Here is a 13,686-nt window from a genome sequence, read left to right as displayed (position 1 = left end):
GGTAACTGTGGGAAAAAGAAACTCCACAAGCACCACAGACAACATTCTTTCAAACAGCTAGTCCACTAAATAAACAGGACACAATTTAAATATTTTACTGTTAATAATAATAATACAAAGCTAGTCTGTATACATATCTTTAAACATAATTAATAATATTAATGATAATAATCATTAGCAGCTTTCTATATTCATGGAACCATGCTAATGAATTATTTATGTGCATTATCTCATTTAATCTTCACAACATTGTGAAATATGTACTATCATCAAGTAACATTTTACAGGAGAGAAAACTGTGGCTCAGGGAGGCTAAATAAATTGCCCAAGCCCACTCTGATTACAAGTGGAAGAGCTACAGCTTCACTTCTGCCAGAATCCAGAGCCCATGCTCTCAATCAACTGTGGTTAAGTCTCAAGAGAACTCTTCAAATGAAAAAGTATCCCATTTTACAGTTTTAAAATAGAGGTTCAGAGAAGCTAAACAACATGCCCAAGACCATCAAGCTAATATGTGCAAGAGAGTTAAAAACTATGACCAAGGAACGTCCCACGAGAGCTCAGTTTTAAAAGTGAAAATGAAAAATCCTTAAGGTAGTAATAAGCCATTTGTAAGAGAGCAGACATTCTGACTCTGCCTGGCATAACAATGTCTACTTAGACAACAATCGCACAATTTTACATTGTTACAAGAAGCGTTTGTGTTTGGTTCAGATGCACGATCGTGATAGCTCTCACACACAGATTTACTGAACCCCAACAATGGGCTAGGCACTTTCAAATGTGAATCAAGGAGATGTATAATGAAAATAACTACAGTAACAAAGAAGAGTTGTGTTTGAGCCAAAAAAAGAGTTAAAGGCTTGGCAAGATCATAAACCTCATATTTTAGGAGAAAAATAATTATAGAATATTAAGGGGAAAATATAAAACAATAATATGAGAATTTTCCATGCTATTTTCCACTTCTAACAAAATGAAATAAGATCCTTAGGAAATATAATAGCAAATTTTTATCCTAGATCTACAAACATGACTCCAAAGGCCAAGTACAAACAACGACCCTGCCTTAGTCGCCTGGAAGAGATGGTCACGCATCATGCACGCATACTCAAGGTAGCCACATCTTCATTCACTTGGAACGGATGGAAAAAATTTCTCAATTAACAGGATTTATTATGATGGAAACTTGCATGGTTATATATCTTGGCTGCTCTTGTTATAAAAGGCTATAAGGAGAGATTTATAACAGAAATTTGTACAAAAACTGTCAGACAGAATTAGGAAGTCACTGTGTCTGCTGTGTAAGTTCAGCTGATTCTGTGCAACCCTTGTGTGTTGCATTCTTTCTCATGCTCTTATAACAGCAATAAGGAAGAGAGCTGTAACTTATTCATTCTCAAATACAGTAAATGCCACTAATGAAGGAGAATTTTCCAGTAGTGCCATGCCATCATTTTAAGGTGGGTATTACACACAAAAGTCTAATACTGCATGGAAGGGGAAAGCGTGCTTACTTATAGCAATAAGCAGGAGGTGGGGAAAAAATTAGCATAAGCAATGTTATCTGGGTTAGGTACCAGAATTCTTTTTGCAATTTATAGTGTGCTCCTGAATTATTATGTGTATGTATCTGAACAATATCACTAGTTAGATATAACAGAGCTTTCCCTACGCAAAAGTCTACAGATCATTCCTGGAACTCTGCATGGTTTTTTTCTTCTTAAGTGTTTGATTTCTTGCCACCAATGCTTTCCCAGACTCAGAAGTATTAATGAGATAGAGCCTTTGATTGGATAGGGGAGAGTGAGACTGGGGAAAAATCACCCTTGTTTCCAGTGGCAAGAATCCAAAAAAATTAGCTTAGGAAACTGTTATAAGATTGGGCTCCCTTCAGCTTCTACCAAAGATCCCCACACTTGGGCCACCCGCTGGGTCCAGTGTAAGCGAACACAATTGGTAAAGCCTGGTGCCCTGTCAAGCCCCTCCAAGGACAGCAACCCATAATCTAAGAAAATATAAAGCCCCGTCCAAGTTTTGACTACGAGAATCGCCAAGATCCACAACTTTTCCTGGCTCCAGGGTCTGGGCAGTGATAAATATTTTCAGCTTAATAATGTGCTGACTGATTACCACACTTTAATCTAAATGCCTTAAGAGGGTTCCACATCTGAGTTCTAGTTCTAAAATTCTACAATGACAGGACTAAAAATCTTAACCAAAACTACATCCTTCATATTCTATTTTTTTAGGACTATCAATTTGTCACTACTCTAGTTTGTGGCTTCTTCATTTAATATTTTCTTACTATAAATACATCCATTTAAAGCTAATGTTATGGCAGATAGATGACTGGGAATTCTTTTCAAACACACACATAATCATACAAAGTGGAAAGATATTATTAACATTCATATGATTCCCCAATATATGTATGATGCTGCAATCAACTGGTTGGCCTATTATGAATGGTGATGACACAATTCCTTTAGCATATTTAAAATGATAATTTTGCTTCTAGAAAAAGACCCCAGAACATAGTACACATTTAAATAATGGTAGGAATGAGTCGTGACAATTGTTTATATTACACACATATTGCTATAAAGGCAATTATCAGTTTTATATTTATAGGAAACAACGAAGATTATCCATTCACTACCCAAAGCTAGGGAAAACTTACACATTTCAAGTGTTTTACATTTCCTAAGCTAGTTATAGGGTGACAACAGTGACAGGTGTGATGAAATGTGTAACATTCTTTGCAACCATGGTACAATACCTTCACTGTGACTGAACGGACAAGGTCAGTTCCCACTTCAACATCAGTAGCTTGCTGTAAACACAGAATTCAGAAGAGAAGAAAGGAAAGAACAGTTTCAATATTAGACGTCAATTAGTGACCACAAGGGAGGCGATATATACTTCCCATCACCAAAATAGGTAACTAACTATAAAGGATTTATCACTCTAATGACAGATTAAGAGTCAATGTGGCTTTCTGGAGGCCTTCATCTGGAAAGTCATGAGCTAATGTTAAAAAACCTATCCCCCACAAAAGGGGAGAAAAGGTCAGCTATTTTATTATTAACTACTCTATTGCCAAATTTATTTAAATGTTGAAACTAATTCTATTAACTCGTTCTTTATATTATATAGAAGAAGGCCTCCTTGTATTTTCTAGATAAACATGTCACTCTTTTAGGTCCTTGTATTTTCAACTTGCCAAAGGTATGTTTTATTCTGATTAATAATATGTATCCAAGATATATAACTAATGATATAAAGATTGAGTGGCCTTCCACCTAGAAAAAAAATAAAAGTAGGAGTGTATTTTTTTTAACTAGCAATATCATAAACTAGTTCACTCTTTGAGCATCAGCCTGGGTTACCTGGTCCTACCTCTTAAAGAATTCAGAGTATAACATAATAGAGCAAACACTTCCTTATAACTTATAACTTATTTTTTAGAGTGGCAGATTGAGAGGAAAAAAATGCTCACTCTATGACAGAATAAGACCAAGGGGTAACATATTTTCTAATAATGCCCATACTAATTCCTGGGGAACAATTAAGATCATAAAGTCTCTATCCAACAAATGAATAGATCCATTGTGCCTTAAATTAACTTATTCAAAATTTTTTACTAAGAAAAACTAAGCCACTTCTAAGCAAGGGGATTGCTATGATGTAATGGGTATCAGTAGAATTAAGGGTTGGAAGATTCATATTCTATTTATGACTCTATAGGAAACCATACACGAACCCTGATCCAACTTCTCAATCAAGAAGATAGGATAGCAATGCTCGTCTCTGCTACAAAAGATCCTATTCTAATACAAATTATATTATTTTTTGGATATGTGCTTTCATAATAATGATTCAAAATAAAATATTAAGCCAGGCTTTTTGCTCTAGTATTACCCAAAATCCAGGAAATGTTTTACATTTAGTTGTCCACAGATCTAAAAGAGAAACCAAGATCTCCTGTTTCCTGCTCTTTTCAATCCATGTCTAAACACCTAGATACTTCAAGGACAACAGTCTTTTAAGAACATAAAATTATACCCAGAGAGAAATGGCTATAGGAAAACACTATGGCACCACAGCCACATAAATCGTTGGGCTAATGTTTTCCAGTGGGATGAATACGATACTCTCAAGAATCTCTTAAGAAGGAAAAAATAGTAAGACGGGAAATGAAGCTGGAAAAAGACACCTAGTAAAGAGGAAACAGCACTCCAGGTTACCAACAGGGAAATATATATTACAATACAGTGCTATTACACAAGGCCTTGTCCTACAAAGATCAAAAGTTGCTAAAGAACAGAAAGGGAATTCCTCATTCCAAATAGCCTATGTTTAAGAGAACCTAGAAAAAATTATATAAGTTGCCCAATGGAAAAAAAGAATCATTTCCAAGGCAAGAAAATGTGTGTACATTTGTCAGCTAACTAAGCAGAAATGTTCCACTCAGACTACACCCTTCAGGTAGAGTGAGAAATGGTGTGTGCTGAATGGCCAACGTTTCAAACAGTGCCTCTTCTATGCTACTCAGCTGAGTGAATGTTTCTTTCATATACAGTCCTATTTTTTTTAAGTATATCCAACTTACTATACTACAGCAATGTTAACGTGATTTTTATCACAACTTGAGTTGGCTTTTTATGCCAAGATTAATTTTTGAAAACATGACAACTACTTACTATATTATGCTCTAACACCAAATATCAGAGTCATTTCCTAGGCAAAATTATATAACACGAACTTCAAATACTATCACTTCAATCACTGCCTAAATTGACCAACTTTTGGAACAGACACATAGGAATTTAATAGATTTGCCCAAACTGCAAGCAGCGAGACCATGCAAGCAGTCATAATCTACCAAGTGCTCACAGAAGACTAAACGAGGAGATAGGGTAACATAACCATGGACAGACGCCCTCATCCTTCTTGTTTCTCAGCTCTATTCACTCATTCATAGAGCAAATATATACTGAGCATCCATTATGTGACAAACACTAAGGATATGGCAGTGAATGAGACAAGCAATGGAATGAAGGTGGTGGTGGTGATGGTTGTGGTGCTGGTGGTGGTGGTGATGACTATGATGATGATGATGACAACAACAATGTTGGAAGAACTAAATTGTAATTTCATTATTATAGTGACGTTGGTTAATTATAACAATGCAACAAAGTAGATTTTATTATTATTCCCATTTTACAGATGAGAAAATTGAGACTAGGAAAACTAAATACCTTTCCTGGGTCACACAGATAGAAATGGGGGGAAAATAATTCCTGGCCCAACTGTTTACTTTTAAACTATCCCCCGACCACAATCACCATAATGTCTTGAAGACTATAAATTACTAAACCCCGAGGTAGGCCTTCCATAAACATTATCTCATTGAACCTGCAACAAAAATCTTGTGGGATCAGTATTACACATCTGGATTAGGATTATCTGAATACTCTGGTACTGAAAAAGTTAAAAAAAAAGAAAAGGTAGATTCAGAATAATGGCAAGAACTCCTTCTACTCTTCTCCCTCCCTCCCCTTTTTTTATATAGAAATCCTGCCTAAAGAACTCCTTACTACACTGAGGCTAAAAATGGTTTTTTTAGATAGTAACAAAGACTAAAAGTTGCTATCCTCTCTAAAGTTTCTATCTAGAGGCCCAGAATTTAAGCCAATACATTTTGACCAAAATTCATCAGAGTCCACCGCCATCATAAACCCTTTTAAATCCTGAAAATATACCTACAGACACTGAATCAAAGTTAGGAGAAACCATGGCAGAAACTTTTAAGTCATCTTCTTTCTCAATCATGGGCCAAACACCTGTAATTTAAAAAAAAAAAGAAAGATATTTAATCATAAAGTAGACCTACTATATATAATTTTTTAAGGTTTATCTATACCATATATCAAAAGAAACCCATAAACATACACATAGTTTGAAAAAACTAATGCATTACAGAATTAGAAGCTTGATGCTAATTCTTTTCCCTCTACAATATTGTACAGAAAACTTGTCTCTTTCTCCAAAGATATTAGGTGAGATGTAACTTAATGACTGACCAGTGCTGGGAATTTCAATGCCCTCTCCTTAAGTACTGGTAGAAGCCCAAATTAGCACAACCTTTTTGAAAGTAAGTTAGCTAAAACTATCAAAATGTAAAAAGTACATGTCCTGTGACCTAACAATCCACTCCCAAGCATTTATCCAATACTTGCAGACATGCCCAAGGAGGTTCTCTGATGCTGGAAGTTACTAAAAGCAAAAACAAAAGCAAAACTAAAAACAACCTAAATCTCCGTTATTTCTATTAATAGGAAAATGGTTGGCTAAAGTATGGTACATCCATACTGCACAATGGTCCAAAGTCCAAGGCTGTAAATAAGAATGCTCTCCATCTTTACATACTGAAAAGAATTCCAAGAGGAGCCAATCAATTTTTTTTAAGGGCAAGGCATAGTACACTGTGTCTAATATGCACATATTTGTGTAAAAATAATTACATAACCATGAAAATTTTCTTAAAGAATACACAAAAACTCTTGATAAAAGTTATCTTTAAATAATCTAGTGGAACTAAGAGCTCGGGTTTACCCTTTTAGTACTGTTTGAATTATTTTCCCATATTAATGTTATTTTCACAACTTAAAATTTCACAATTTAAAAAATGTTTATATTGGGGCCTGCCCAGTGGCGTAGTGGTTAAGTTCACACGCTCAGTTTCAGCAGCCCAGGGTTCACGGTTTGGATCCCAGCCATGGACCTACACACCATTCATCAAGCCATGCTGTGGCAGCATCCCGCATAAAATAGAGGAAGATTGGCAACAGATGTTAGCCCAGGGCTAATCTTCCTCACCAAAAAAGAAAAAATTATAGTGCATGATGACATATTATGATCAACTGACAGAGATCCTAAATAAATAAGAAACATAAATAATATTTATGCACATATTTGTGTGTGTATATGCACATATATACATATGATAGACTACTGGCTGCCCACTTAACATCCATTCTTCCCCACTCCTTCTTTGTGGCAGATCCCTAATTCTGTTGAGGCATTCACCTTCTCAAAGTCACTGAATTGGTCAAATCCAATCATGGTGATTCCATTCCCCTGACCATTTGTTGTTTTACACATGAGCAAGGGGCTTAACCCTGGCAGATAGGAGGTAAGGGAAGTTGGGAGTGGGGAGTGCTGGCACATGCTTCTGGGAAAGCTATTCCTCCCTAATAAAAGGGGAGACTTGGGAGAAATAGCTCTCTTCTTCTCTGGATATCATATTTGCACATAATGCCTGGAACCGCTGAAATCAGCCTGTGACCCTGAGAGGAAACATCGCACACACACTGAGGATGGCTAACTGAAAATACAGAAAGCACTTGGACGTTGCCACATGAATCAGCTGTCTCACAAAGAGAAGAACTGCCTACAATTGCCATCAGGCATGCCCACCAATACTGCACTATTTAGAAAAGGAATTTCCAAAACTTAGTGAGAATACAAAACACTGCTCATTGCCCACCCAATAACCATTCTTCAGTTCTTATTTACTTAAAGAAGCCCAATTTTATTCTAAGCAACAAAGTGCTCAGCTAAAACACAAAATTTCCCAGTCTCTTTTGCAGCTTAGAGTGGCCAGTGAGATATGAGCAGAAGCTGCTTAGGGTGTGGCTTCCAGGAAAGATCCTTAAGGAGGCTGACTCAGCTGCAGATGTGAAGGCAGGAGTTCCAGAAGCCATCCTGGACCAATAGATGGCCTTGAGAGAGAAGGAATTGGAGTCCCTGATGACAATGGAACTGCCAGACCAACTCTGGACTGCCCATTGCTGGACTTCTTTTCCATGAGAAAGAAATGAACTTCGGCCTTGTTTAAGCCACCTTATTTGGGTATTCTGTTATATGCAGCCAGACATAACCCTCAACAACACACCTCCCCACAAGGTCACCAAGTACAAATGTTTCTCATACTCAATGGTACAGTCAATTTAGTTATCCTAGACATATTTCAAATGAGGTGCAGACTATCATTTATATGCCCACGTCTTAGTGCTCGCCTTTCTCTCCTGAAGACCCACCGTGTGGGAATCTATCTCAACATCATACCCACTCCTTCACACCCACTCCAAGTAGAGAACATGATCAACTGTCTAAATCATAAGGAAACTCTGTCTTTGAAAGTGCCTACTGACAGATCTTGTTGACTACTGGTAACAGAAATGCTATGCAGGATTCACACTAATGAATTGAGTATGAAAAGCCTCAAAATCCATGAGCCATACAGAAATTATTACTATAATTTCATGCTTAGAACATACATTCCTCATGTAACTTACACACATAAAATCAGCTTCAAAAACACTTTTATTACAGTAGATAATATACACCATGTGTACAACGAAATGTACTCTTTAAATTGGCTTTAAATTTTGCTGCAACACTTGCTTTGAAGGAATAAAAAAAGCTTTAAGTACTGAACATAACCCACAAGACTGTGAACTTTTTTTGCAAGTTAAAGTCTCTGTACTAAAATAAGTGGCATTTAAATGAATAGAGGTCATCAAAAAGTTCAGAGTTTTAACTTCTCATAATTTTCTGTAATGAAAAATGATTTGGTGCTTTTATATAATTACAGGTATTTTAATAAACAAATACATCACGATTTTATAAGGGTAGAGAATACTAAATTTTTTTTCATATCTAGTAATGGAGTATTTTAAAAGTCTATCTTTCTTAAAAGTTTCTCTTTGTTTCTTTTTTAGGATAAAACCAAATGATGGTGGCATAGAAGGGGCAGGGAACTTCAGACATAAGCTAAAATTTGAGGTTATATAAATAATGAACTTTGCACCCCAATCTGTGGGTACATCCCTAGCTTAATTAGCAGTTGTTTCAAGATACACAGAAGGATCAAGGTAATGACAAGTAAAGCAGCCTAACTCTTCTCACCCAAGGGCATCACCATGGCCACCAAAAAATAACTTTTAGCTCTAAGGGATTTTTCTCAGAAATGTTTTAGACAATGAAGTATTAATCAAGATATAACCAGCGCATTGTTTTTTGGGAAAAGCAGAAATCTTGCGTGTGTGTGTGTGCGTGTGTGTCTTGGGAAAGACACAAAATTTGGAGTGAAAAGCCACATTAAGGTTATTTAATGAACTGTTTCCCAATTACATTTTTAAATGACAAAATGACACATAATTAAATGAATCCCCAAAACACTAGCATCAAAAATGGAAAATTGTATATTGCGATATGACACATCTAGTGTTAACCATTCTCCACTTGACAGGGGGGTATTGACAACAAATAGGTTTTTAAGTAATGGAGGTACTTAAAAAAACCCTAAGTTTCACTGGTTTACTTTCAAAACTTTCTAAGAGAATGTGTGACGCCAAAGCATAATGATTTTATTTTAATATTCATATTTTTAAAATATATTATCTAAATTCCTCTGAATCTGTCTTGGTAACATAGACTCAAAACTACATAAATCTAATAAAGTGATTGGAGCAGGAGTAAGATTGGCTCTGCTGTTTTGGTTGGCTTTTGATGCTCTGCTTCTTTTATTATTCCTACTTGTTTTAACATTTCTTTTATGTGAAAATAGTCCATATTTTTTCTCATTAAAAAAATACTTTTACCTGACCCTGAGAAGGGAATGTAAAGTAATGCTTTTCACATGTCCAACTCAAACTGCAGGATTGGTGTTTTGTTTCTCCTTTTAATTTACAATAAAATTATACCCTTGTGAATCCCAAAGTAAGATAATATTGAGTTATTCAAAACTCAGGAACTGAAAAATCATCAGCCTCTGAGTCATTAGAAATCAGCATACCGCAGGCTACACTCCATTTGGACGGCTAATTAACTACAAACATAAATTACATCGCTAAGCTGCAAATGACTACATTTTTAGCAACAAAGTGGTAACTCATGCACTGTTTTGGTTTCTTTTAAAAGAAGCAACTAAAATTTTTTCAGGGCTATTACAAGTTCATAAATGACCATTCTACAATTTAATGCTCTTCTCAAGGCCTGAAACCACTAGCCAAAGAAGTACTTATTCCTTTCTTGGAGTTTAAAGAAAAAAACTAATAGCACTATCCCTGAAACAAAAGCATTATCTTAAATAGGTCATATTTCTCAGAAGCTATAAAATGCAAATTAAGGACAAAGACAGTGTACTAAGGAGCAACACTGTTTTTACAAATATGACTTTCAGCCTGGGGGGTGGTTAACTAACAGGTACAAAACATTATCCATAAACAAAACGATATGAATTTTACAATGAATACTAAAATCAAACAATAAAAAGCTGCACATGAGATACCTTGTGATTTGTTAACATCTTTGATGATTTTCTGCAGTTCTTTCAATTCTATATCAAGTTCGTCATAGTTTAGTTCTCTAGATTCAACTTTTGGAGCTTGGAACAAAGAAGGGTCTGTTCCCAGGTATGAACACTGCAAGTGACCATCATCACTCAGAGTGACTATCACTCCCTTTAAATCCCTACAATAAGGAAGAGAGAATGAGGCAATTAAAATTTGAAGTGGATTTTGACTTGACCAACTACATTTTTTATTTAATTCATCTTCAACATACCATTAAGAAAACGGCTATATGGTTTAGCTATTTCTAAAGTTTTATATCAAAGACTCAGTTCAAATGTTTCAAACATGATTTATATTTATAGAAGTACTCCCAATGTTATAATTCATTACAGGAGGGAAAAAGCTTAACAACTGTGACAATAGCTGCCACTTTGGGGGACCTAACCACATGGCAAATCCTGCTCTAGGAGCTTTTCAAGCACAGTAGCATTTAATCTTCACTCCAGCCACCACTTGGCAGAGTCATAATAAGCATGTGAACAACACTGTGGAGCTACAGTGGATGGAGAGCTGGGCTGCTGCCTGGTGAAGACCAGGGTTGAGGCACAGGAGCAAAGATAGGACAATCCGGGGCAATGGCAATGAAGGTTCGTAGAGGAAGCCCTGGGAGGCCATGAAGAGAAATGCGCACCCTACGCTTTTCCTTTTCCTTCTCCCTAACTTTGGGATTCACGTCTGCCCTCTTTCCCCAGGTCCACCCACCATGGATGGCTTCCTTCACACACAATCCTACTCAAGTAGTTTTCTGGTCTGTTTACTCTTTCCCTTCACTCTTCAATAGAAGTTTTCCATTTTCTCATTAAGTAGCTCTTTCTCCATCATTCATCCTGATTATGTCTTTTCCACTCCATCCTTTCACTCTTCCTTCTCTCTTCCTTCTCTCTGTTTTACTGTAGAAACTAGCCATAATATATATTATAGATAATTGTAGCATACCATTTTTAAAAATAAAAGTTGTAAGTTTTACTGAAGTTGCTATAAAAAGTAAAGATGAACACTATTTGCTTCCTCCTCAGCTTGCCCAGAAGAAAAAAATTCAACATTGTCAGAAGTCATTTTGAGCTGATACATAATAAATTTATGTTTCCTAGTAGCCTTTGATTTAAAAAAAAAAAGCAGGGGGTAGGGATTCCAACCCTGTTCTAAAGATTAAATATTAATCAAAAATAACAGAAAATTTGAGAGAGAAAAGACCTTGAAAAAAATAGTGCTATTTATCTGAAGAAAAAGAGATAGGGCATATAAGGGTCAAGGCCTTATTCAGAATGAATAAGAATTTTTAAAACTCCCCAATTTTGGGTCATGGCAAGTGGTCACCTCATTAATCGAAAAGCCCAACTTGGTTGACAGTAGATAGTACCATTGCTCAATCCTTCCCATAAGGTAGCCACCAGGATCCACTTTACCACCTGCCTTCAACACAACATTCCTAGACAAACTTTCTCCAGGGCTTAGGCACAGTCACTACCCCATAATCCTGCGGTGTGGCTTCAGAGAAATAAACATAGATTGATATCACTGATTCAACAGCTAAAGATCTAGACCAGGAGTCAGGGAACTCGCGTTCTAGCTCTGACTCTGCCCCTATATAGAGAAGTCTTAGGGAAGTCTTCCTAAATGTTCTTTCTCTCTAAAATGAGAAGATGAGATTAGATGATCTCAAAGGTCTTTAAGTTTTATGAATAGGTTCTGTCAATCTAGCTCAGAAAATAAATACTCCCAAAATATAATTATTTTCCTAAAATAAAGTGTGAAAAGTGACCCCATAGTACCTCTGGGCTTGACTCTTTTTTTGCAGGGAAGCGAAGCCACCTAGTGGCCATGGAAATCCTAACTTCCAGCTCTGACAAGACCGTTTCCAAGAGGGTAAATCTCTGTTCCCTCTGAGTTGTGACTGTAATCTGTTCCCCATTCCATCCAGCCCCACCAAGGTCTGGGAACCCAGTGAGTCTCCAGGAAACTCTAGGACGCTAAAGGGCAGATGTTTGGCTGGCTTCTCAGAGAATGTAGCGATCATTGGTTCTTTGAGTCCAGAAGGGTATTTCCATTTCATCTTCACCCTTTGAGTGGCCTATAATATAGGAAACCTAACATGACCCACTACAAGTATCCCTCACTATCCAAATTTATTTGGTCTTTGAGTTGTATGGCTTATTATTGAATCAGTTTCATTCTACCATTTTAGAGAGCAAATAGCAACAATTTAGACACAAGGGATTTATCTAAAATTTATCTGAACCTATTAAGTTTCTGAGTTCAGAGAGGAAGAGTTTGAGTAGTCGTATATACATATATTTCTTCAGACTTTCAAAAAAAAATTCTTTATTGGTGCTTGAGGTGGCCAAACATAAAAGGGAGGAGCCAGGGTCTTCAGCACTGAAAGCACTTACCAAATGTCACCAGAATGTCTTGACAATAAATTACAAACTTTAAGTAATTTACTTTTTATTGTCAATAGCATCAGAGCCATGGCATATAATTTAGATCAAATAACAGAAATGTAGACTATAGATAAATTCATTTAACATTGCATAAATACATGCAATAAAACCTGGAATAACATGGAATAAAACCAAAGGAACACTAAGACAAGCTCTAACACATCAAGAATACATCAGTGGAATTTCTATCTAAAACAACTATGATGGGACAGGCACTTTGACTCAGACCTATAGCACTGCTTAGTAAATAAGAAATGTCATCACTTGGTATCTTAATCCAAAGGAAAATTTTTTAAATATATACATATTGTTCCTAAAGTTAAGCCCAATTTAAGTATAAAGAGGAAAAGAAAATCACAATCAAGATTTTTTTTAAATCTTTTCCTTAAAAAACATTATTTAACAATATTGTCCATGTGAGTTGATGCGTAAATTCTGTGAATGACAGAATTTTATGCTGGAAGAAGGCATCAAGTAAACCAAGTATTACGTACTCTATTACTTACATCTTTAAAGTAGAATTAGCATTGTCAAAATTAAGGTCTCTAGATTATTACTGGTCCTTAAAGCATATCAGATAAGCCAAGGCACCAGAATAATGTATTTCATGAAGAATCAAGGTCAAAGACATTATATTCCTAGGACACATAACAATTTTGTGATTTTAGAAATGGGGCACGAAATTAAACAATAGAATTTGCTCAGGAATCTGAAAGTAATTGTTTCATCACTCAGTAAACATATCCCTGCCTTAACAATACATTCAAACAAAATTCCAGATGGGTTTTAAATGTTAAATTTAAAAATATGAAACTGTA

At 36.0% G+C, this 13,686-nt stretch overlaps 1 protein-coding gene across 7 annotated transcripts in view; it reads right to left on the bottom strand.

The window, feature by feature from the left end:
* The window catches only part of BBS9 (Bardet-Biedl syndrome 9), a 422,348-nt gene that overhangs the window by 248,165 nt on the left and 160,497 nt on the right, over positions 1–13,686 (bottom strand). For all 7 annotated transcript variants that reach the window (XR_011437925.1, XR_011437926.1, XM_001500959.7 and 4 more), the window contains 3 exons: positions 10,364–10,545; positions 5,773–5,849; positions 2,783–2,836 (listed from right to left, as the gene is read on the bottom strand). Coding sequence is in view for 5 of the 7 variants with exons in the window: in XM_001500959.7 (XP_001501009.2) it covers positions 2,783–2,836; positions 5,773–5,849; positions 10,364–10,545 (313 nt within the window). In the remaining 2 variants the exon portion in view is untranslated. The remainder of the gene's footprint in view (positions 1–2,782; positions 2,837–5,772; positions 5,850–10,363; positions 10,546–13,686) is intronic.

Source organism: Equus caballus, chromosome 4 (assembly GCF_041296265.1).
Source record: "Equus caballus isolate H_3958 breed thoroughbred chromosome 4, TB-T2T, whole genome shotgun sequence".
In the NCBI taxonomy this organism is placed as follows: Eukaryota; Metazoa; Chordata; class Mammalia; order Perissodactyla; family Equidae; genus Equus; species Equus caballus.
Note: the sequence above shows the minus strand (reverse complement) of the source record. Positions and strands in the feature narration are given on the sequence as shown.